The sequence below is a fragment of a genome, unplaced genomic scaffold, assembly GCF_019419815.1.
Source record: "Pyrus x bretschneideri cultivar Hongxiangsu unplaced genomic scaffold, Pyrus_bretschneideri_v1 Contig10, whole genome shotgun sequence".
In the NCBI taxonomy this organism is placed as follows: Eukaryota; Viridiplantae; Streptophyta; class Magnoliopsida; order Rosales; family Rosaceae; genus Pyrus; species Pyrus x bretschneideri.
Genome location: NW_025999391.1, coordinates 6,837,436 through 6,862,339, shown reverse-complemented (window position 1 = coordinate 6,862,339; position 24,904 = coordinate 6,837,436). Strand labels below are relative to the sequence as shown.

The window sequence follows — 24,904 nt, the reverse complement described above, 5'->3', positions numbered from 1 at the left end:
ATCTTACTGAAACTAGAATTTCAAATGGCTGATGGCATTGTGAATATAATCCAATCCCACCAACCTTGGATTAATTACCCCAACCCTAATGTCAATGACTTCGAAAATAATCCCAACTCCGATCCCAAGCCCGTCGAGAACCGGTTTATAAACTTGGAGAGGAGCGAACTATCTCTGTGGGTGGAGCACATCACAAAACAGCTCATCGACGACTTGCCAGAACCCGCCACAGCCGCCAACACCGCCGCCAATGACACGTTACAGACGTCTGAGGACTATTTTGTCCCGTCATCACTTTCCACCGACTTAAATAGTCCGAGGAAAGTCCCACGGAGAAGCTATGGTGAGCATGAGCTTCATGAGCTTCAACTCCTTGCAGATAATAATAACGTAAGAGCAAGAGGAGGAAATGATATGAGTAAGCTCGAAGAGCATGGCTTAACCCTAATCACCCTTCTCTTCGAATGCGCAGTTGCCATCTCCATTGACAACCTCCCCGAGGCCCATCGGATGCTCCTCGAGCTAACCCAAATGGCCTCTCCGTACGGGCCATCATGTGCTGAGCGCGTGGTGGCCTATTTCGCCAAGGCCATGGCTAGTAGGGTTATCAACTCATGGTTAGGCATTTCCTCTCCATTGGTCAATTACAAAAGCGTTCATGGTGCTTTTCAAGTCTTCAACACCATCTCACCTTTCATCAAATTTGCCCACTTCACTTCCAACCAAGCCATCCTCGAGGCCTTTCACCACCACGATAGGGTTCACATTCTTGACCTCGACATCATGCAGGTATATATGGTTCGAAATTTCGATAGTACTTTACGGATAATACTTGCCTCCTTCCATTAGAATTAGACATTCCTACAGTCCTACTAATCACAGTTTAATGTGCTCATAATATTTTCTTTTTATATATTTAAGAAGAAATTAGCTTTCCATCCTTATTTTTTCTACTCCATTGATTAAAACTTTATTCATTTTCAAATTTTGATCAAGGTCCTTCAATTTTAATAAACGTCATTAATTATTAAAAAACAAAATATTTACATGTCAAGATAATCAAGTTTTATTTTTAAATATATTCATTTAGTGTTAGAAACGTTACATTTGGTATATTATATTTATGGCTAAACTTTTTATCATATATTTCTATTTCTAGTTTGTACTCATTTTTAATTTGCAAATCTATTTTAAATTGTGCCAATTTTTTTTTAAATTTTAATTTGTACCCATATATTGATTTCTTTTTGTCCCTTATTTTTTAAACTTTTATTTGTACTCATAATTTTTTAACTTTTTATTTGTACCCGTAATTTATTTATAATGTACCCATTTTTTTTTTACAAATGTACCACTTTGTTATATGTAAAATGTATCCCTATTTATTTTTTTTTTTTGTAAGTACCATTTTTTATGTAAAAGTACCCATTTTTTTTTTATGTAAAGTCCATTTACTTTTTAATCTAAAATGTACCAGTGTTTTTCTAATATAAAATGTACCCACATTTTTATGTAAATGTACCAATTAAATATATATAATGTAGCCAAATTTTATTATATAAATGTAGTCATTTTATAAAAATAAAATAATAAAATAAAATCCCATTTTTTTATAATCTAGAATGCACCCATAAGCAATTATTTTTTTTTTTTTTTATCAACCCATAAGCAATTTTGAATAATTAAATTGGTAGTGTAAATGAAAGAAAAAAAAAAAAAACGGTCGAGTCTTTCTTGGTATTTTTGCAATTCTTTTATTATTATGTCATTTACGTAGCAGGAGAGAGACTTCAATAAAAAATCTAAAATGCATAAGGTTTGAGCCTATAACAATTAGGGATCAGAGACCGCAACTAAACTATCCCTATATTTAATGAGTTATTTTTGCATATACGTCAAACTGTAATTTTGCATAAACGAGTTATTTCTCTCGTGTTATATAATTTTAACTAACTTCGATGTAAATTGTGTGCAGGGTTTGCAATGGCCAGCCTTGTTTCACATTCTCGCCACACGCATGGAGGGTCCTCCGCATGTGAGAATGACCGGCATGGGCACATCATTGGAAATCCTGCTGGAGACCGGAAAGCAACTCTCAAGTTTTGCAAGGAGACTCGGACTGTCATTCGAATTTCTTCCAATTGTCAGGAAAGTTGGTGAGGTAGATGCTTCCATGGTCCAAGTACAGCGAGGGGAGACACTCGCCGTGCACTGGCTGCAACACTCGCTGTACGATGCAACTGGCCCCGATTGGAAAGCGATGAGATTCATTGAAGAATTAGCACCAAGGATTATCACGCTAGTAGAGCAAGACATGTCACATAGTGGCTCATTTTTGGACCGTTTTGTTGGATCGTTGCATTACTACTCGACGATGTTCGATTCATTAGAATCATACTTGCCTAGTGACAACCCTAACCGGCACAAGGTGGAGCACTGCCTGTTTTATAGAGAAATCAACAACATATTGGCGATTGGAGGGCCGGCGAGAAGCGGTGAAGACAAGTTCCGGCAGTGGAGGGGTGAGCTTGGGGCCAGAAGTGAGTTCATGCAAGTAGGGATGAGTGGGAATTCAATGGCACAAGCACAGTTGATATTAAATATGTTTCCTCCTACACATGGTTATAGCCTTGTGCAAGGAGATGGCACTATTAGGCTTGGGTGGAAGGATACTAGTTTGTATGTTGCTTCTGCATGGACATGCTTTCATCCTCCTAAGATATAATTACCTAATTTTTTATACAAGCAATATTGGAGAGGGTCTGAAGGAATATCGAACGTAGGATTTATATGGGTTTTTTTTTTTCCTTCCTGTGAAATGGTTGATCGATTAATGACTTGCTTTTACCTGACAGTCTGACATATTATGCTGCCATATTTTCAACAGACTTGTTCAATGGTTAATTGAACGTAAATCACTTGTTTATTTTAATTCGTTTTGTATTTAAAAAATCGTAGAAACCTGTTATTAGCACTCCATAAAAGTTCATTATGCACTGCTAGAATCCAATAACATCTCGCAGTTGTTCAACATTTTTTTATTCTAATTAAATCGGTTAAATATTATTTATTTGGATGCAGGGTGCCTTGATGCCGGCAAAAATTGTTGCTCATGAAATGTAGTTCGGACAAGTGGCCCTTTACCCCAGTCGTAAAAAGGAGTTGAGCCCTTGTATGACGGCATGAGATCAAACCCCATCGGTGGTTAAACTAACTTCTAATCTAATAAAATCTATCATCTGACAAAAAAAAAAAAAAAAAAATGTCATTCGGACAAGGCCTATGTGAAAGATGCTGTGAAGATGGTGAGACACCACCAGCAGGTTTGCCTCCCATCGACATCGGTGCTTGAAAATTCAATTCGCAATCGTTTTCGAAATAAAATCACGGCAGAGACAAAATTCGTGAAGGTCGATAGTTGCGAAGAATACAATACAATGTAATACAATACCACATCCGAGGTGAATCCCAAAAGTGAAAGCTCACATTTGTTTATGTTTTGTGCTTTGCTACCCATGTAACCAGACAATGGCAGCTCACGGAAACGTTTCATTCAAAATCTTATATTCTATGAACCCTAGTAACTATGACTTTACAAAATATGACACCATGCTCGGTTTTTAGAGAGAGAGAGGGCTAGCTACAAAGAAAACATAACGAAAAAATGACCAAAAAATTGTAGCTGTTTGCCCGTGTCACCAACTCGCCATCGCTTGGGTGCAAAATTTCGATAAACAAAGTTGATACCCCAGGAAAACATCTATGACTTTACGGTCTGCAAGAGCAAAGGGAGAAGAAATCCTTCAGTTTCTAAATCAAGGAAAGAGCCTCCTCTACCATGCTCACTCCTCTAGAAATCTTTTCGAAGAAGCATTTATCTGGAATTTATTTTTGTGTTTTCTTTATCTGGAGAAGGGGAATTATAATCAAGTTTTCGAAAATCTCACAATCCCCAAATAAAACATATGCCCTGGTTATGCTTTGCTTTAGATGAACACATACCTTCAGGTACTTTTTGTGAATCCTCAATGCCTCATTACATGCCTTTCTAGCATCCAGATTTCCAGTTATGCCACCTAAGATCTGGAGACCAGTACGAGATTAGTTAACAGTGAACGAAAAAGTAACATGAATGTGCATTGGAACATGAGAGAGAGAGAGAGAGAGACCGAGACAACATCATCTAGACCCTTAGCCTCCTTTAAAAGTTGCTTATTTTTGGTCTCAAGAACACTTGCAACAAGAAAGACGGAAAGTGCACCATGTCGTTCTGTGTATCCCGTCTTCACAATGTTTCTCTCGAACTTGCCATATTGCTTTAGTTCTTTGTCATTTACATTTGGTGGTGTAGCACCCCCACTCGGACCTTCATACGATGAGAAAATGTTTGGGTTGTATTCCATGGCCCACATCAGCTGAAACCAATCTATATTACTGTCTTAAAACAAGCTTATGAAGGAAAGCAAAGAATGAAAAGAAAAAAATACCCCTCAATACATTAATTACATTGAGATCCACAGGACCTAAAGTTCGAATTCACATCAGAAATTGACAACGTGAACTCAAACTATATCTCATCCATCATCCTGGAAGTATCTATTTATCAATAATAAAAAAAAAATCCAGTATGGCAAAAGTACAGTTTTCCTACTCACCTCCCAAAGATACAGTGCATCCACAAAGGAAAACTCTCTTCGGAACAGGACCATTAGCATGCGAAAAGCAAATAAATACTCCCCGCCATCTAGATCCTCTGTCAATTAGATGGAAATAGAGTCTTAGCTAAGTATGAAGGACCTGTGTTGGTCGACATGCACAGAGGAAATATTACCAAGGTGCTGATGAAGTTTAGGATCAATAGTTTTGATTACTTGGGAGAGTGTACCCAGCTGAGATTGCACCCCTATCGAACTCGCACTGCACCTAAAATTTTCTCGCTGTTTTCAAAACAAAAGCAGGAATCCGAATTATACCCTAACAGAAGCATATCACAAGCACAAATCATCTAACAAATCAATAATCATTGAAAGAAAATTGTCATTGGTAAATAATAAAAATGAACAATACAAATAATCAGCCTCAAGGCCCTCAAAAGACAACTTAACACTTCTTAGTTTCTTGTCATGCATGATCTCTATCAGAAGGGAATTAAACACACTGTCGATGAAACCAGATGAGTCTTTAGTAGATGTTGGAATCCGATCCAGTTCAGCAGAACAAAGTTAGAACTCCTTTTCCAGTATAATTTAAGGTTAAGTATGCCACATTTAACTTGACTATAAGTTTAAGAGTTGATTTAACCATTCAAACTTGCCTACTTGTAACTTGTATCTGACTTTTGACGACTAATGCTGAATCATGTTGCCTTTATATACTAGTGCAGCGCCTGACAGATTCAGCACAGCCAACATTCATGTATCTGTTGGCTAGAGAACTTCCGCTAATTATTTTTTAGGAATCCATTTACAATGTTTTATAGAGAGTCAATTTCCTAAATACTTTCTAGGTCAGCCAATCATCCATCTTAATTCTTAACACTCTGACATCCATTCTCGGTACACCTTTCTCAACTGTCCATTCTAGTCTACATGATCAATTTGAGTAGTCAGGACTCAGACTACAGAAAGAATAAGACAACCGAAATTGCTCTAGTCAAATACTAGATCCCAGTTTAAACTGGTCACACTATCCTACCAGTTCGGAATCACTCATAACAAGTTCATGGATAATGGACAGCAAAAAGTGGCAGTTAACACTGCTCTATCAAAACAAGCAACCAATAATAGTACCATCAAGGTAAGAAGTAAAACATACCAGCCTTCGCATAGCACGTTCGAAACACCAATAGGCATCTGCTTCATTTTCAATAAGAATTACCATTGGCGAGCATATATCATTCATTCCTGCTCAAAAGTGTCCATTATAAAATGTCACTTAATACTGTTCAACTTTGATAGAATATCACTTGAGATTCAGAGACATTCACCTTGAACATAACCAATATCATTGTCCAGCCAAGCATAAATTGAAAGAATGTCCCAAAGTTTTGCCTGATTAGCTTGACTTTCATAAAAGACAAGTGATCGATCCGTGCGAACAACATCCAAACCTACAAGCCAAACCCCCCAGTTGAGTAACCACTTCTTATGGTTAACATAATTTAAAATAACCATGAGATACCAAAATAGATAAAGGTTCAGAAAAAGTATTGAAAAAGAAAAAATCTAAAAGTGAACACTTAGTAAAATAAGCATAAGATATTCAAACGTGTATGGTTCACAACTTATCCAAATTATGTAGTTTTGCAACACGTATGCAGCAGATATGTACCAATTTGATGCAAGAAAAGCTTCCACTGAATCACTTTCTTGTCTGAAGAAGCATGGTTCGCACCCCCTGTCATATTGCCATTTTCTGATTCTTCTGTTGGTAGGCCATCGTCCGTGATGATTGGTGTTGTAATAAATTTTCCACTGCCAATAACTGGAACCATCTTCTGGCATTCAGCTTTCAAACTGTTATACTGCTCCCTAAAATTGTATGTTATACATGAAGTCACCATATTAAATTAAAATAATGTAAGATGGAGTCGATGGACAGCATGCCAATGGGACTTTTTTGTTAAGGGAAATAATGCAAGGGGAAACTAGAATATGAAAAACCACCTAGTGATGCCAGACTAGAAATAAAATCTTTACCCCTTCCAAGCCTCACTAACCTCACATTTCACCCGCACCCCTCTTTATCTACCAAAAAACTACAACACAGACTTAGATCTAACACCCAAAACCAAGTGAAGACAAAAAAACCATAAAACCCCATCTCGTAACCATCCATGCTCCCAAAATATATTACTCTAGAGCAATTCAAACTTAAAGAACCAGGATCTTTCCATGGATCCAGCATCATGAGGTTATGTTCAAATTGAGAGCCATCTTCTACATATTAGATTGCAAAAAACAAAAATGTATTACCTCCGGCGCTGCCTGAGCTGATTTCGTTCATCGAAGGTGCTATTTGGATCAAAGCAACCTAACAAGAACTCCCAAACTACACCTTTGATTGCAGGATGGACACCCTAGAATAACACATGAAGTAAGAATATATATATATACACTATATATCTTACACATACAATTTGAAATTTGAGTGCACCAAAGGATTATTATATGGTGTATCTAACATCAGCAAGGCTAAAAATTATATATGATGTGTTTGCTATATCCTACATGCAAAATTTAACGTCTACTTTTTTTCTTTTGTTGGGGACACAACTCAATATCACAAGTGACGAAACACACATAGAAACATAAAACAATCCCCCACCTCCAACAATAGATCCTAACTCAAAAAGAAGTTACAATGAACGGATGGTTACCCCTCGTTGGATTCGTCTAAGCACTTTAGCTATATCCAAATGACCATCTTCAGAGAAGGCAGCATGCCATCTTCTTTCACTAAGAGTTTTCCCCGCCTGCAAAAGGCGATACTTATAAGCATAAATCACACGTGTTTATCACAAGTACAAGAAAGTAATCATGTTGTGAATCTTGCGACTGAGCATTGGTGGTGCATAACCATATCTTTTCAATGGAAAAACACTAGAAATTATCTTAGCAGCAATAATTAAACTGTTCCATAAGGTGGTTGAACTCAATTCTGTTAGACAGAGCTAAAAGATAAATTAGCAACAAAATGAAGTGAAAAGGGCATGCCCTGAGCCTAAAGCGCGTCTTCGGGATGTCAACTTGGCATTCTGGTTTAACAGGATAGAAAGCGTCCAACTCAGCTGTTGAAGCTTTCTTCATAAAAAACAACGCCATTTTCCCTCGCAACCAAGCATCCAAGATACAACCAATTCAATAGCTTTTGCCTTTTCTTTGACCGAGCACCTAAGTTCAAGTACAGCGTCAGTATCACTTAAACATAAACACTAAGAAGATCACATATACTCGAAAACGAAATGAAACAAACATATGGGATCATCCCACAAAATGTCATTGTCACATAACCAAAAATACCAAACTTCCCCAACATTATATCATTTTACATAATCTTACCTCCAATGGAAAGTTTTCACATTTCAATATCTCAAACCAATTATGATAAACCCAAAATCCCCATTGCCCTTCAATGATTCATAATTCGTTCGTGATGAATAAAAAACAATAAACATTTAAGCATCTCAAGATTAAAACTTTATGACAAATTCCCAGAAACAAGAGAAACCCAGATCCACAAATCATCTTCATGTTCATTCTACACATCAAATGCATTCAAAACATCAAAAAAAAAAAAATGTAGTTTTCTAATACCTTCACTAACTGGAGTCTTAGAAATTCAAATTAGAATTGTAAACGCTGCGACCCGTTTGAGCTTTTCTTCAGGATGGTAAAAAAAATTCACAAAGATTAGAGAGAACGAGAGATGGGAGCGAAGAAGGCGCAGGAATATTATAGGAAAGGAAAGTTTTGCATCCATGTTTTTTTTTATTCACGGTAAAGGATACCTTCTATTCTTTTGAAGCGTACCACTTTTGCTTTATGTCAAACTTTTGATGAAATTTAACGTTGTTTTGTTTATTTAGGTGGGGAAAAGTGAAAACTATCAGAAAATGTGACATATTTTACGGTTCGAGTTTGTCAACGCAAAGGTTCAAAACTAAATTGAAAGTCAAAGGTATAAATAAAATGGTTATGAAATTTACAAAGCCTTAAATCTTTCTCTTAAACCAATTAAGGCTAGTTTGGTTGTGATTTTTAAAAAATTATTTCCACTGTGTTGAGGAAGAATATAATATTAAAACAAAACAGTTAAGTATTTGATAAATATTCTAGTTTAAAAATACTTGTAGCGCAAAAAGGAAAAAAGGAAAAAACAGTTTTCAAGTATTTGGTAAATTTTCATGTAGATGTGATATTATTTCCTTTTTGTAACCCATTGATTCGTCAGGAAATTGAAGGTGGCTGTCTTTTTTCCCCTAGGGTGCAAGGGTATTATTTGGTATTTAATTTTTTTTTATTCAATGATATTATTCACTAGTGTTTAAAAAAGAAAGCTAGTTTTTAAAAGTTGGTTTGAGCTGCTTCCGCTTTTTGACTTTTAATGACCGTTGATTTTGAAAAAAAAAAAAAGATTTTATCTTATTTTACCAAACACGTTTAACACCACAGATTAATTGTTTTATAAAAAATTTAAGCAATCTCAAAAAAAAAAAATGGTCGAAATCAACGTCAATTTTTTTTTTGGGTAAACGAATCAATGCCAAACTTGTACTTATTAAAGTATATAAAAATGTTAATAAATTTGACCAACCAAAGAAAATTGATACATTTTAAAACATTGGGGAACAGAAAAAAAATCAAGGGTACAAATAAAATGGTCTACATTCAAGTAGTGCATACAAAAAACACTTTAAGTGCTTTTAGAACTCTAATGCCGCTTTCAATTATTTTTCTCTTCAACTAGTTATTAAGGGTTAAGTATAAATAAGCATCGCCACTAGTACTATAGTTTAATGATATTTCTTTATTCTTCTACGGTGAGAGGTCTATATTTGACTTATTTAATCAATTTGATATCTAAATATGATTAGTTTATTGTGCGGTTGGCCAAAATACCTCTAATATCGTTATATAAAAAAATAAAGTATAAAAGGACTTGATTGTAAAGAGAGGAATGTGTAGGGGCACAAATGAAAAAGGACTATTATACTAATATTATAGCCAATAGAATTCACAAATGTAGAAATTCCCACCAAACTCTCGACCGCAGCGGATCCTCGCTCAGCTTCAACAGAACCCTATTTCTTCACATCTCCAACCCTAGCTATCCCCTCTCGCCTCTCACTCATCTTCTTCGACTCATCTGCCCCGATTTGTCCGATCGTCTGAGAAAATGCCGTTCAAGAGATACGTTGAGGTTGGACGAGTTGCTCTCGTCAACTACGGCAAAGACTACGGCAAGCTCGTCGTTATCGTCGATGTCATCGACCAAAACAGGGTATGATCTTGCTTTTTTATTTACGCAAAATGCCATTTTTCCTCAATGCATTTTGCTTCAAAGTTTTCTGCTTTACGATTAAAACGCCGGGTAAAGTAATGGGTATGTGTTTGTTTAAGAAGATGTTTCATGAATATATTGTAAGAAATAAATCAGATTTTGTGAAATATTATAGGCAGCATTTTGATGAAATTTTACAAGAAAATAAGCAGATTTTGAGTTTGTAAGTAGATTATTCTGTATTTATTATTTTGGCAAGGAATTGACAGACTTGCTGTTTGTTTTGCAGGCTCTGGTTGATGCACCTGACATGGTGAGGACCCAATTGAACTTCAAAAGGCTATCGCTCACCGATATCAAAATCGACATCAAAAGGGTTCCGAACAAGAAGACTCTGATTGCTGCAATGGAGGCTGCTGGTGAGTTTTGACTTCTGAATGAATATGGAAAGATGAGAATTTAAGATGTATCTAATTTTATTTTCTTGTTACCAACTGAATTGAGTTTTTTTCGGAATGTGGTTGGCAGACGTAAAGAACAAATGGGAGAAGAGCTCGTGGGGCAGGAAGCTGATAGTGCAGAAGAGAAGAGCTGCACTTGATGATTTTGATAGGTTCAAGCTTATGTTGGCAAAGATCAAGGTGTGTTATTAATCTCACATATTTCTTTTCTAAAAACTGAGTTTCCTCGTTCCTCTTATTTGTTTAATTTCTAGTTTTGTATGTTCATAAGATTTTCATTCAATATGTGAGAAGTTGACAAAACCGTTGAGGGTAGGCTTTCGGCGCTCACCTTCCCTTTTTTACACCTAATGTTAAGACACTGCCACTTAGGTATCGCTAGCTTTTAAATCTGGAAAGTCTGCCGGGATTGGCCTGTGCAATTTCTACCGGGAGCTAAATTATTTCTTCAGTTTCAATTGCATGGTAGTTGTTGCTCAAACCCCTCGTAAAAGGGACAGAGCTGATGCAAAGTAAAGGGATGAATCTTTTGATGCAAAGTAAATAATTGAAGTTTTAGGAAACCCGATCAGATGACTGCCTGATCGGGTTTGTACAGAGGGCTGGAATTCAACTGAACCCTCATTTGTTGGTTCACTGGTTAATTTGTTTTTGTGAATGTTGTTTTGGTTTTCATGTTTGTACAGAGGGCTGGAATCATCAGGCAGGAGCTAACGAAGCTCAAAAAGGAGAGTGCAGTCTGAACGCAGTCCCTGTTAACATGTCTCGGCGAGTTTATGTTTCGATTCGTAGTTACGAGTGGAAATTTTAAACCTTGTATGGATTTCTTTGAAATGAAACACATCCGACGAATTTTCGATCACAAATTAATCCTCCGTTGTGTTAAATCATAGTTTTCACTTTCTAAGACCTGTTTGATCTCGTTTTTAGATAGATGATCCGACTCATCTGATAAGCCTTTGGTTGTGCAGAATTGGTGGCATGTTTCCCCTGCTGCGTTGTTTTCTTATAAAGACCTATCTATGAAATTGCCCTGATCTGAATGTGAAATTTCTAAATCAGTGGATTCTTCTTCTGTCGGCGATTAAAGTTAGAACACTGCTTGGCTCCTTATGTTAAAGTACGGTTCCTCCTTGCATGCAAATCACATCTTAACGCAAACAGCTACGTTTGTAAATTGTGATTTCTGCAATGAGGAGTGACTAATTACCAAGTATTTTCCTAAAAATTATTTCCCCTAACGACATGACTAATCATTTCAAAACCTAAAAACCCATATTATAATAAGAAAATTCATAAAAAGAGTGAAAAATTTTGAATTTTTACGATAAGGACAAAATAAAAGAGGTAAAATAAATAGTACTAAGTTTGACTTTTTAGTGTAAAAATATGATTTTTCGTTGAAGTGAACAGTATCGTGAGCTTTTCGTTAAAACTCTCTATTTTTATTTATAAGCATGTTTGGCTAAACCTTGCAAAAAGACTCAAACTTGGGGTTTAGGGTAACATTACACAGCCTACACCACCTTCTTTCCCTTCTCAATTATTTTAATTAAAAAATAAAAACATCCAATATAAGAAATCTATAGACAAAGGTATATAGCAAGAGAAAGCAAAGAACATAAAATGGTGAGGGGGATGTTGGACCGAAAACAGAGCATCTGGGCAAATGTTACAAGGCACTTGGAAGTTTACTAACACCATAAGAAAAGCAACCGGCTGGTTCGAGCTGCTTGCAGAACAGCATGGACGACTGTTACCTTGACGACGATTGGTTTGTAGTACTCCATACTGATCCTCCTTGAGTTCCATGAAAGTGCAAACGAGTGCCAATCCTGCTTGAAATTTACCATTGATGAATGTTGCACGACCAAGCATGAAATTTAATGTTGAACAGGACTAGATCCACTGATGAGTGCCACGGAGTATCTTGACATAAAAGGTTCTTTTCACTGGACGAGCGACTTTGACCAAGGATCGGAAGCTATCTCGTATGCAGCTGGATAAACAAAAAAGAGTCATAAATCAGTTAACAAGCATGATTTTGCTGCTCTGCACAACATAGTCAAGCAAAACCTCCCCTTTTCAACTATTATTCATCATCTCTAAGAAAATATTAGAGAAGCATAGATTCTACACAGCACGTAACGGGCGGATTCACATTAGAACCATGTTTTGAGTCGGGAACTAAATATTTTTTGTCCTATAATTACAAAAGTTTCCTGATGAACATAGCACTTTCAGATATTTACACTCTTTTCCACTGGAACTCCATGTAAACCTCTCACCTGGAACTTAAAAAGGAGCCTCGAGTGATTCATCCCAAACTTCTACACTTCCATTAGAGGCATTCTCACCATCTTCTTCCATTGACAACCGTATATATTCTCTGTGTGCAAAGCGGTCCCACTCAGTCAAAGTTGGATCCTCACGTTCCTGCATGCATCAAAATGCCAGAACACCATTATTGTACCTGAAAATCACCCAGTACTTCTCAATTTCTCATACATAACCCTTGCAAAAATACCTGACGAATAAGAAAAGGATCGCGACTTTCAAATGCTATGAATTTATTAAGGTTGAAAAGGATATTGAAGACATTCCCTGAAAGTTTGCAACCTTTCAAGTCAGCTAGAGTGAGATAATCTTCCCTCTGCAAGAAAGATGTCAAAATTAGTCATGTCCAATGTGTGACTGATAGTAAGATACAATTTAGTAATATAGTAAAAATAACAATGATGACGAGGAGGATGATATTTGACCTCTGGTGCAATCATGTCAACTATTTGACACAAAATATCCTCGAATAGAACAGGCTCTTGGCCCATGCATTCCATACGATGCAGCTGCTCCTCATAAAAGAACTGCAACTCATTGGGCGTAAGGACTCCATTTCCATCCAAATCTATACATCTGAACCTACAATACGAGATTTGAGTAAATAAAAGGGGAAAAAAGCATGACAAAGTAAAAGATGAAAGAACACCAGGTTGGTGAATCAAGGCTTGTCCTCACAGCAATGTTTATGGTTACAGTTCACTATAGTATATGCATGACTTATCTTGAGACTTGACTCATGCTAAACATCTCATATATTGAGTTTTCGTTACAAAAAATGTCATCCTGCTCTCCTATACAAGATTCTCCGTGTTTTTGTAAATTTGGAGTGCAGGATGACTGTTTTTAAGTGCTAATAACAGCTTCAAAATGAAAAAGTGATTCATAATCTTTGAGCTTCAATGCATCTGATAATTTCCACAGAGAATGGGAGGTTACAATTCAAGCACATGAGAAAAATTTGCAAAAAAAGGGGCAAGTTTCTTTTTCAATTTACAATTATAATCTTTCACTACTGAGAAGTTTATTTTTAAATATACTGCTGAAGCGGACACTTCAGAGAGTTAGAATATTAAACCAACTTCCAAGATTTGGATTATTAAAATACAGATTTCACGTTTTTCATGTTTAGATGCATCTAACAATGACTACATCCACTTAAACACAGAGCACTGACTGCACTTGTAAAAAATAAGAATTCCATGACAAAAAATTACTGAATGTCAGAATCGAAAAAAACAAAAAAACAAGAAATGTATACCAATACTCAAGGCTGGGCTCACACGACTTATCCTCCTCTGACAACATGAAGTAAACAAAATCTTCGTAACCCATCTTCCCTTCAACCTTGCTAGTAAACTTTCTCGGAATCTGGAATGGAATTGAGCAAATACACAATCAATGTGGAAACCTCATTCAGGTAAATAATTTGTTCCAGAAGTTTGAAGAGGAAGCTATAAGATACACCAACCTGTGAAAATATTCTATCAACAATCCTGAAGGTAAGAGCATGATTACCATATCTAACAAGATTCTCTTTGTCGATCAAGAAATCGTGATCTGTGTCCAGCTCCCAAAACTTGCAATATATGACATAAAAATGTTCATAAGAGAAGTACCTGAAATTTGGCAGGAAAGAGAACATCAATAACATAGTTTAGTAGTTTAACACAATTTAGTAAAAAACATGAAATCTGGATTTCCTTTGGGAAATCTAAGAAAAAATGCTGGTAGGCTGTTCTTATGTTCCTTCTAAATGTTTCATCCACTATAACATCTTTCAGGTTAAGTTAAACAGTCAAACCATTAAAACACAGCTAAGTTCAAAATCAAAGCTTCCAAGAGTACTATTTACTCCCCTACAAACCCCACATCATTATATAGACTATATTAGTAGGGGCACACGCGAAGTAAAGAAACACTAATCGGTACTTGAATATTGATGTTCCAATGACAATCAAACCTTAGAACTTTGTTAATGTCATCTTCCTCATCTGCATGTTGCATGGCAGCAATTAAATTTCCTCGTTTTAGCTCCCTGAGAGTAAGGCGACCATTTCCTGATCTGTTTATGTAGTAAAATATTCTGTACATTACAGTTTCAGCTGAGGCATTGAAAATGAAGCTTCTGTAAGCAAATAGTAGTATGAAAAAAAAAGTGTGAGCAGTAAAAATATTCACTTAGAAAACTGAAAGGTCATCGCAAAATACAAAAAAAAAAAAAAAAAATGTGCTCGTACTGCCACAATATAATTAACTACTTGAGTCAACCATATATTTTACAACAAATTCAGTTAAACCCCTATTGTCACTTTCAGATTTCTATCCTCACGATCTTAACCAGTACATCAAACAATATTACACTAACTTCGCAGCATAAAACGAATACCATATCTTTCTTGAAATTCAGGAGTTCCATGTAAAAATTCCAACCCTGGATGGGTTGCCACAAGCTCTAGAAGAATGGGTTTGAAGTCTAGCTGCATTGAGAATGAGGACAGACAATTGAGAATACAGAATACAGAGCCAATATGTGTGAAAACAATGGTACATAACTGAGAGAAATAGGCACTTAAGTAAGAAGAAAGGGCTTCAATCAAAATGCAATTTTCATAGACCATATAGAGAAAATAGCATTCAATCGAACCTGAGTAAGGTAATTACGATCAGATTGCTTTAGAATTTTAAATATTTGAGTTGTTGTATCCATTGTCAGCATATTTCCATCGACCCAATATTTGATGAATGCATCCCTACAAACCAATTTTGTAGATCAGCATATAATAAAAATATATAGAACAAGAAGAAGTAAAAGACAGATAAATGTATGTGGCTTGTTGAATCATGGTTCTATAAGTAACAGAAGCTTGTCAACTAATGAATAAAAGAAATATAATAAAAGGTAGAAGGATCACAAATAAAATTTACACTGGGTATGGTGATACAACCAAATGAAGGACCTAACTTCCCAACAAAAAAGACATGATAAGAAGCATTTCATACTTTTAATTCACAACTCATATATTGGGGTCCCATTAAAACGAGATCTAATTGCGTTTAGTAAGCTTAATTACATTTTCCGCATACCTCGTCACTATCCCGCTGCAGCTAGTATCAATCTTTCTAAAGAGGGCAGAAGAGAAAAATGTTGGCAGCTTGCATAACTCCTTTGTAACCAACTTAAACTCTGCATAACCATAAAAATAAAATAAACTCCTTGGTTTGAAAATATTCAGTTTCACTAATCTCTGCTAGTGGACGGGTAAGGGGTGATAACGAGAGGGAATTCGTGTTTTTTGCTTTTCTAAAGGTGAATTACAGATCAGATACACATCTCACCGTGCAGTTGCAATCCATCCATCTGACCAATGAAGAGGTCATCAATTCTAGAAAGACATTGCTCCTTAAGTTCTTTGGTGGTGGTGGACCGTTTTGAAAATAGAACTGCAAATCATATTAAAACATAAAAAACTATGAGAATTAATTCTTCAATCTTGACATCATAAAAAGAACCCAGTATTCAAGTTCACATCTAAATTTCTACTTCAAAATATTTACAAATATAACAGCGGTACATTGGTACTAGTAGTAGTAGTAGCAGTAGGTAGGGCAATTAGAATGGAGTTTGACCTGAGGAATAGATTCTCGCACTGGTTCACTAACCAATTTTAGCGGAGAGCGAAGAGAAGAAGGACTAGTCTTCAGCTTTGAAAAGCGCGGAGAACCAGAGGAACTTCTCGGCGAAAGTGGAGGTGTACTTCCAGCCGGAAACATGGAAGGTAACGCATTGCTCCCAGCAGTATTTGCACTTGAAGAGTTCCCAGGGGCATTGATAGGAATTCCTGCTATTGCATCATCTACTAGAGACTTCACCTGTCAAATCCAACCGCAAAACACCATCAGATAAACATCAACTTTTCCAATACCTGAAATTACCCAATATACAGTTCTTCTGGTAATTATGTCTACCCGAATCACACATAAATACTACACAAAAACAAACCCTTGACTTCAATTACAAGAACTATTATGAGTAAGGGAAGAGTAATAACAGACATGAGGCCATAACCAATAGCGACAGCTCTACCATAAATAAAGTACTAAAGCTAACAATGGAAACCATATAAATATCCAAACACGAGCTACAAGCTATAGCTTTGAGTCCCAGAAATGCACATTGATAACAAAAACTGTACATGAAGACAGAAAAGTGAGCAAATTACCAAACGGCCGGTTTGCGGAAGCGAAAGCCACTGTGCGAACAAATCCTCAGCAATCTGGGGACTGGTTTTAAGAACGAACGGAGACAATTCCGGCAGCTGTAAGAGCTCAGGATCCAAAGAACCAACATCCCCTGCTACTGCGTCTATATCCATCGAGAATTCACCCCTTCAATTCCCAAAATCATCAGAATCACCGACTCTTCACCTCCTACCACAATCCGAACCCACTCGCTTTCGATCAATTTTCAAGCCGAAATTTTGAATAACCCTAGGTCGGAACCGAAACGAAACCGACAGTCCGAAACAGCCACTGAGCTTTTGCTCTGAATTGAAACGGAAACCCTAGGCCGGAATCCCAATTGAGATAGAAAGATGGAAGAAGCAGTACCAGTATCTACTCTCCGATGCTCTGTGAGAACGAACGAGCGAATGGACGCCTTCTTCCGACTCTGAATTCTCACTGGTCACTGCAAGTGAACTCAGACACCGCCGCGAAACCTCGCGGTTTTGGGCGGTTCCGGGAATCGGAAAACCGCGCTGTGAAGAAATCGTGTCTGAAGTGAAACTTCGGGAAGACTGAGAGGGTCTATCTTGGGCAGAGAGAGAGAGAGAGAGAGAGAGAGAGAGAGAGAGGGCTGAAAAATAGAGGGGGCGGCGAGGAGCGAGAAGATGGGCGCCACGTGGGATTTTATGTAAACGGAAACTGCCGCCGGGACCCGGAGACTCGCTTGTCCACAGTCTCTTTGACTATTTAAGTTGCCGCAGGGTGAACCCAAAGATCTCTCTTTCTATTTTCTCAACTTAAAAGGAGAGAATAATTGGTTAATATTGTTTTTTTTTTTGTTCATTTTTTGAGTTGTTTATAGTGTTCACATAAAACTAGAAGTATATTAAACACATAAGAATCTAGAATTGAAAGAAGTTGTATTTGTATTTCGTTAGTACTAGATTAACGGGGTTGAATTCATCAGCGAAGTCAGATTTTTATAAGAGTAAGAGTAGGGCAAATTGAAGAGGAGATTTGGGAGTGGAGAAGAGAAGAGGCGATATTATCCTGATTCTTAAGTGGCTCTGTGTCTATATTGGCGTACTACTAATAGAATGTTACTGTAGTAAAATGTATGGCACGAAGACAAAGGAGGAGCATTGTAAAATGAGAAAATAAAGATTGATGCCGTTTGCATAGAAGGTGCAAAGAATAGGAAGGGAAAAACAATACGCAAGCTAATAAAAAGAGAAGCTATAGGAAGCTAACTCAGTAGAGATAAAATTATATTCCAACTTGGTCTCCCCGCATCCAAATCACAATCTATTTATATAATAAAAGGAAGGGTAAAATACAAAAAATTACCTCAACTATTTGGGTCACGACAGTTTCATACCTCATTTTTTAAAATTGACAATGTCATACCGCATCTTACGAATTTGTGACAATGTCATACCTCTGTCAATTTTTTTGTTAGTTTTTCTGTTAAATGCTGACGTGGCAAGAGACGGGGACCACTTTCTATTAAAAAATTAATAAAATATTATTAAAAACTAAAAAAAAATTTTAATATTTTTTAAATATTAAAATAATAAATTAAAGTAAAATTAAAAAAAAAGGATAAAGTACAAAAAATTACCTCAACTATTGGGGTCACGACAGTTTCATACCTCATATTTTTAAATGACAATGTCATACCGCATCTTATAAATTTGTGGACAATATCATACATCCGTCATATTTTCTGTTAGTTTTCCTGTCAAGTGTGACGTGCTTGATCGGGACATAATTTTCCTATTACAAAAAATTATTAAAACTAAAAAACAATTATTTAATATTTTTAATATTAAAATACTAATTAAAAGCAGAGAAAAAAAAAAAACCATCAGTTTGTTCCCTCCCTCCCCCTCCCCCCCTCCTCCTCTCTCTCCCCATCTTCATTTTCTTCTCCCCACCTGCAAACCCAAAAAAATTAAAAAAATTAAAAAATTATGAAAACCAACAACCCCCTGCAGAAGACAAGAAGGAGGAGGAGAAGAACGAGGAGAAAAAAAAAAGGAGGAAGGAAAAAAAAAAAAATTCCCCTATCGGCGTGAAAGAAGAAGAAGGGAGAAGGAGAAGGAGGAAGAATAAGAAGAGGAAGAAAAGGAGGAGAATCCATCAACACCCCCCTACGGAAGAAGAAGAAGGAGAAGGAGAAGGAGGGAGAAGAAGGAGAAGAGGAAAAAAAGGAGGAAGGAAAATTTTCTTTTTTTTTAAAAAAAAAAAAAACCATCAACTCCCCTGCAGAAGCAAAAGAACAAGAAGAAGAAGGAAGAAGAAGAGGAAAAAAAGAAGGAAAAAATTAATTAATTTTTTGAAAACCCATCAAACCCCAAATCCACCACTTTCATCCATTCTCCATATCCTCTTCTGCACCCAAAAGTTGACGGAGGTATGACATTGTCACAAATTCGTAAGATGCGGTATGACATTGTCAATTTTAAAAGATGAGATATGAAACTGTCGTAACCCCAATAGTTGAAGTAGTTTTTTGTACTTTACCTTTTTTTTTTTAATTTTACTTTTATTTATTATTTTAATATTTAAAAAATATTAAATATTTTTTAGTTTTTAATAATATTTTAATAATTTTTAATAGAAAGTGGTCCCCGTTTATTGCCACGTCAGCATTTAACAGAAAAATTGACGGAGGTATGACATTGTCACAAATTCGTAAGATGGAGTATGACATTGTTAATTTTAAAAGATGAGGTATGAAACTGTGATGACCGCAATAGTTAAGGTATTTTTTTGTATTTTACCCTAAAAGGAACTTAATTAGACTAGTACATAAAATAAATAAGGAAGCTCAATAGGTACTGCTGTTCCCAACGTTATTAATCTCATTGGTCATGGAATCTGATGGGTTTAGTGATCATCCCCCTAGGACATTCCTTGAAATTAGAATATAGCACCTCAGACTTTAATTCTCTCAACGACTCTTCAGATTGTCCCCCATCAAAGATAGTCAAGCTAGCAATTTCAAACATAAAACATGAATTATGACAGTATAATGTAATTTGATTCTTGTGTCTGTCTGAAAGAAATGTATTTTCATGGAAATAAAGCTTTTAACATGACAAAGAGTGCGAAATACAAATTTTGATGAAATATGATATTTATTTTCGTAAGTATCGAAAATTTCATAAATGAAGAAGCTAATAATAGAGTTATCATCTTCCAAATTATAATTGATATATTTATATATAAATATGGATAGAGAATTGTTATTAGCACTCCAAACTTTATATAATTAGAATAAATAAAAAATACACGTGTTAGGAATGAAAATTAAGATTTTTGGAGTGCTAATAACAGTTCCCATGTGAATAACCATATAATGGTTTGTCTATAAATGGCACCTCTACATTAATATAGAAAGATAGGCACAAATTTTTTATTTTTTTTAACAAATGATATTATATATACTAAACGATCACGTACCTCGAAATTTGATTAGAATATTATTCATATGCCATACCTCAAGGCTCTACATGTGGCTTTTATCATTGAGTAAAAGCATCTCCAATTGGCTTCCTAAACTAAACTTCTAACTAGAAATTAGGGAGATTAAAAAAAAATCGACTCCAATCATGTTTTCTGTCCACCTCCTAAAATAAAGATTCATCTAGGGGAGAGACAAAATGAGCAAATTTTTCAATGTGTCCGGCACATTAGGTTATACACCACATGTCATTATACAAATGGTGGAATTTGTGTGTTAAAAAGTTAATAACTTAAAAAAATAAAATTTCCCACCACTTACATAAAAACACGCGGTGTATCACCCGTATTCCGGTCACAATGAATAATTTATCCTTCTAGTGACTCTTTATAATTAATGTTGATCGATTTAATTTATTTTAAATAAATAATTAAATCCTATTGTCTAATTATTGGCTCATAGTTATTATAACTCTATATTTATAATTAATTTTTATTGGCTAATAATAATTCATTTAACATAATTTTTTGATAATTTAGCTAAAACTTTGGTATAAAATAGAGGGCATGATTGAACATGTTGTAACGTAATTAAATTAGAAGGAAGGTAAGCTACTAGTGAGAGGAAAAAAGGTCGGGAAATGTCACATATATATTTAGACGAGATTTGTTAAGGAGATTTTTTCAAAAGTAAGACTCCACAAACTCTCCACCACATATGTTTTTAGCATACCGTTTTATAATGTTAACATAAAAATTAACGTTGAATTGTGAGATGACAGAAAATCCATAAAAAATCTTACATTAAGAGAATCTCCTTAGCATTTCTCATACAGTCGGCCATACCTAGATTTTCTAATCTTGCCGTGGAAATAGTAACATCACTATCATTTCGTCACTAATCTCCATTTGTGTCGTTGACCTTTGTAAAATGTATGTAAATTACAAGGAATATCGCAAATATTAAGTTAATTAAAATAAATAAAATATGAATAAGTCCTCCAATGGACCAATCCACATGGACACATGGAGGGATGTGATTGAAATTTCAGAAACCATGGAGGGTCTACTTCGTTATTTTAGCGCCAAGTCCCTACCTATATAACAAATAGGAAAACACCCTGCAGAAACCTCCTCCCTCCTTGGACCTATCTCTCTAAGCTCTGCAACTCGAAGAAGAAATCTCTGCGAGTCCGCGTGCTCTGATTCTTACAGCTTTTTGCACCATGAACATCTTCAGTAAGAAACCCACCGCCAAAGGTTCGTGCTTTCTTAATCTCTTGCTCAAATTTTGTTTTTGATTAGGATTAAGCTGAAATTCAATTATTCAAGCGCTCTTAATTTTCATATTAGGTCGGAATTATGGGTTTAATTCGTATTTTCTTAATTTGTTCGTATGGGTTTGCGTTTTTAATTGCAGAGGCTCTTCGGGAGAGCAAGAGAGAAATGACTCATGCTGCTAGAGGTAATTCATATATATATAATAATTATCTATCTATATATATATATATATATATATTCATTTCTCTGCATTTGTGATCATAGTGATCATCACCATGATTCAAAGCTCCGGGCTTTACGGTCAAATACACAGCACATAAATTGTACTGTTTGTGTCTTGTACGTTATATTGATGGATTTTTCGGTAACTGATTTATGCTCCTTTTGGACTAATTGAGGCATTGGGGTTTAGTTTTGACTTTGATCTCTTTGAATAGACACTATAGACGGGCTATCGCTCACTCGTAATCTATATCCTATTTTGATCCAGCTGGCCTATAATTATACACCCGATTGTGTGTCTTGTATCTCACCTTGTAATGAAGCAGCATTTCCTTGATTATAAATCTTTGATTGTGGTCCTTTTATTTATGTTTTTCTTCCACATTTTGCTTCAGGGATAGAGAAGGAAATCGGAGCATTGCAGTTAGAAGTATGTCAAGAGACTCCAGTCAACAACCCCTTTTCATTTTCGTGTATTCATGAACTTTTCGTTAATATATTTTGCTGCCATGTCAGGAAAAGAAGCTTGTCGCTGAGATAAAGAGAACTGCTAAAACCGGAAATGAGGTATATTTTGTGTATTCGACCATTCTCGTTAGTCCATCAATATTCGAGTGACTGTTGCAATTGAATCTTATAAGAGGTAGTCAATTTATATTCCCTCAGGCCTTTGCCTTGTATTCTGCAGGGAGCAACTAAAATACTAGCCAGGCAGCTAGTCAGGCTTAGGCAACAGATAGCTAACTTACAAGGAAGTCGAGCTCAAATGAGAGGAATCGCAACTCATACGCAGGTGAACTGTCAAATTTCTATCTCTATACGAGATTTCTTCTTTGAACTTTATATGTCGGATTTGCATGTTATGCTCTTGGTGAACTTTATTCTATCATGCAGGCAATGCATGCTCAGTCCTCGGTTGCTGTTGGCATGAAGGTGCTAGTAATGCAATGCAAGCTATGAATAAGGTTTGATTGTAGCATTGAAACAGTATTTTTGTGTAGTTTACATATTATAAATAAAATTTAAGATTGCATTTAATGCCGAGCTTTAGTTTAAAAGGCATTTTGTTAACACTGGCACTTGTGTTAGATGTAAGTAAATTCTGATAGAAGTATACTTTGTTACGTTGCTTCATATTTTCATAGTTAGGAAATTCCAGGGCTTTTTTAGCAGCTGATTTTGTGTTACATTGCAGCACATGGCTCCTGAAAAGCAAGCAAAGGTGATACGCGAGTTTCAGAAGCAATCTGCGCAAATGGATATGACTGTAAGATCAGTTCTATCTTTCAATATATTGGCACAGAATTAATTTCCTCTCTGCTTTTTGTTGCTTACACAGATCATAACTTAGAGCTTTGTTCATGCAGACTGAAATGATGTCCGACACCATAGATGATGCCGTGGATAATGATGAGGCGGAAGAGGAAACTGACGAGCTGACAAACCAGGTAAGTCCTACTTGCATTATATACTACTTTATTGTTGAGATGGATCTATTCACAGATGACGCCAAAGAAAAGGAAATGAAATCTATTTTAAGGATCTATACATGCTATGCATCTTTGATTAGATTAATTCTTATAGTTGAAGTTTTGTTAGATGCTGTGGAACGAGTTCATATGAAACTGAGAAATTGTTTAGGATCTCATTCTTCATAGATATTGTTGACTATTGGTCTTCGGTACCAGGATTGACAGAATTTCTTTTGTTAAACTTATTCAAACAGGTGCTCGATGAAATTGGCATTGATGTCGCCTCGCAGGTAGGTATCAATGGTTTTGCATTTTTGAGTTTTTGTTAGCATGTACTCTATTCCTGGCCATTCAATCTGATGTGCTTTGTATTTGATCTATTGACAGCTATCAGCAGCTCCCAAAGGAAAAATTGCATCAAAGAACGCTGCGGGTGTTAGCAGGTACAGCCTCCGATCCCTTTGTCATTGTAATTAACTGTCTGAATATTTTCACGATACATTGCCAAAATTGTTGATGGTTTGCTGTACTTGCACGTAAAACCTATAATGTTGACTGCATGATTTATAAACACCAGCGGAAAGAGCACCTCAAACAAATTGATGTCATTCGTGATACGCATTCATCATTGCAGTTTCATCTTTTTGTTTTTAGTTTGGTTATAACTTGTAACTAAAGAGTTTTTCAACTTCTTACAGTTCCAGCGTTGATCTCGAGAAAAGATTGGCAGCTCTTAGAAATCCATGAGCCGACGATTGGAAAGCAGAAATCTCTTATTTTGTTTATCGCTGGAGTCCAATATTGGCTTCCCTCAAGGATGCACATTGTAAATATTTTGTTAATGATGTTCTCATTAGCGATTATCTGCTCCCACCGCGCCACTGCATACAGAGAAGCTAAGGTTACACAATGACTTTGAAAGAGGGACGATGCCAATGTATGAATTGATTATTATATCATGAATGGAAGAGTTTCTCTTCCATATATTGTTAAGTTTACAGGACTAGATGGTTTCAATAACTATTTCGATGTTGCCGTACAATGAAACATCGATTTTTAAAGCATCATATTTCGTACATATAGGAGTCTTACCATACATTCAAGTGGCTGAGATTTAGCCGGCAAATATAGGTTCGATCAAGATTTGCTTCTCCGGAGTACCAAAAGCAAGCATGACATCATTGTGCACATAAAGTCCCAAAGTAGGGAACCCTAAAAAGAGACTGGCCTAACTTAAATGGGATACGATAGCTTCTTTATGGTCGAACATTCTTGCCAATACATTATCCCCATTCTGTTCCGGATTGTAATCTCTAATAAAAAATATAGCTCCATGAGCAAAAGCCCCTGTCATGATGAATCCTGCGATGTATTGGTGATGAGTATAAAACGCAGTTTTGGTGTCGGATTCTCTGAGCACAAATCCATCCGTTG

The 24,904-nt window shown here is 36.0% G+C and overlaps 5 protein-coding genes across 8 annotated transcripts; 3 read left to right on the top strand and 2 right to left on the bottom strand.

Moving 5' to 3' along the window:
- The first annotated feature begins 24 nt into the window (after positions 1-24).
- On the top strand, positions 25-2,725 carry LOC103928795 (protein SCARECROW-like). Its single transcript, XM_009337884.2, has 2 exons — positions 25-789; positions 1,976-2,725. Exons 1-2 carry the CDS (start codon positions 25-27, stop codon positions 2,723-2,725), a joined length of 1,515 nt encoding a protein of 504 aa, XP_009336159.2.
- A 667-nt stretch (positions 2,726-3,392) lies between these two features.
- Positions 3,393-8,518, bottom strand: LOC103928765 (rab GTPase-activating protein 22). 4 transcript variants are annotated; one of them, XM_009337845.3, is made up of 12 exons: positions 8,316-8,518; positions 7,716-7,892; positions 7,379-7,474; positions 6,975-7,078; positions 6,331-6,530; positions 5,987-6,109; positions 5,815-5,903; positions 4,832-4,937; positions 4,656-4,753; positions 4,170-4,415; positions 4,003-4,083; positions 3,393-3,906 (listed from the first exon to the last, which is right to left on the bottom strand). In XM_009337845.3, exons 2-12 carry the CDS (start codon positions 7,821-7,823, stop codon positions 3,886-3,888), a joined length of 1,272 nt encoding a protein of 423 aa, XP_009336120.2. In that variant the 5' UTR covers positions 7,824-7,892; positions 8,316-8,518; the 3' UTR covers positions 3,393-3,885. The 4 variants fall into 4 exon arrangements, with proteins under 4 accessions (XP_009336120.2, XP_009336122.2, XP_048424092.1 ...); XM_009337847.3 differs by having other exon boundaries at positions 3,393-3,775; positions 8,316-8,517; XM_048568135.1 differs by lacking the exons at positions 3,393-3,906; positions 4,003-4,083 and having other exon boundaries at positions 4,198-4,366.
- Positions 8,519-9,815: 1,297 nt separating this feature from the next.
- On the top strand, positions 9,816-11,538 carry LOC103928766 (60S ribosomal protein L14-1-like). The gene is made up of 4 exons (XM_009337848.2): positions 9,816-10,002; positions 10,292-10,421; positions 10,531-10,643; positions 11,150-11,538. The coding sequence occupies exons 1-4, from the start codon at positions 9,898-9,900 to the stop codon at positions 11,204-11,206; spliced, it is 405 nt and encodes a 134-aa protein (XP_009336123.1). The 5' UTR covers positions 9,816-9,897; the 3' UTR covers positions 11,207-11,538.
- A 455-nt stretch (positions 11,539-11,993) lies between these two features.
- On the bottom strand, positions 11,994-17,863 carry LOC103928767 (serine/threonine protein phosphatase 2A regulatory subunit B''beta-like). Its single transcript, XM_009337849.3, is given in 14 exon segments — positions 11,994-12,462; positions 12,752-12,899; positions 12,991-13,116; positions 13,226-13,382; positions 14,062-14,171; positions 14,272-14,419; positions 14,764-14,905; positions 15,190-15,280; positions 15,448-15,553; positions 15,888-15,987; positions 16,140-16,214; positions 16,217-16,244; positions 16,431-16,673; positions 17,024-17,863. Coding segments are annotated over 13 exon segments (1,620 nt in total). The 5' UTR covers positions 17,177-17,863; the 3' UTR covers positions 11,994-12,462; positions 12,752-12,758.
- A 3,730-nt stretch (positions 17,864-21,593) lies between these two features.
- Positions 21,594-24,548, top strand: LOC103928768 (vacuolar protein sorting-associated protein 2 homolog 3). Its single transcript, XM_009337851.3, is given in 12 exon segments — positions 21,594-21,755; positions 21,916-21,960; positions 22,394-22,428; positions 22,515-22,565; positions 22,687-22,791; positions 22,893-22,926; positions 22,929-22,963; positions 23,194-23,265; positions 23,366-23,446; positions 23,725-23,760; positions 23,858-23,913; positions 24,169-24,548. Coding segments are annotated over 12 exon segments (633 nt in total). The 5' UTR covers positions 21,594-21,721; the 3' UTR covers positions 24,218-24,548.
- The last annotated feature ends 356 nt before the right edge of the window (positions 24,549-24,904 follow it).

Excerpts from the sequence above, each read along its gene's own strand:
- LOC103928765 (XM_009337845.3), bottom strand. The coding sequence starts at position 7,823 with ATGGCGTTGTTTTTTATGAAGAAAGCTTCAACAGCTGAGTTGGACGCT. Across the intron at positions 4,754-4,831 it reads TAAACTTCATCAGCACCTTG|AGGATCTAGATGGCGGGGAG; the intron begins GTAATATTTCCT and ends TCTAATTGACAG. Across the intron at positions 3,907-4,002 it reads TTCACAAAAAGTACCTGAAG|ATAAAGAAAACACAAAAATA; the intron begins GTATGTGTTCAT and ends CCCCTTCTCCAG.
- LOC103928766 (XM_009337848.2), top strand. The coding sequence starts at position 9,898 with ATGCCGTTCAAGAGATACGTTGAGGTTGGACGAGTTGCTCTCGTCAAC. Across the intron at positions 10,003-10,291 it reads ATGTCATCGACCAAAACAGG|GCTCTGGTTGATGCACCTGA; the intron begins GTATGATCTTGC and ends TTTGTTTTGCAG. Across the intron at positions 10,422-10,530 it reads TGCTGCAATGGAGGCTGCTG|ACGTAAAGAACAAATGGGAG; the intron begins GTGAGTTTTGAC and ends TGTGGTTGGCAG.
- LOC103928795 (XM_009337884.2), top strand. The coding sequence starts at position 25 with ATGGCTGATGGCATTGTGAATATAATCCAATCCCACCAACCTTGGATT. Across the intron at positions 790-1,975 it reads TTGACCTCGACATCATGCAG|GGTTTGCAATGGCCAGCCTT; the intron begins GTATATATGGTT and ends AATTGTGTGCAG.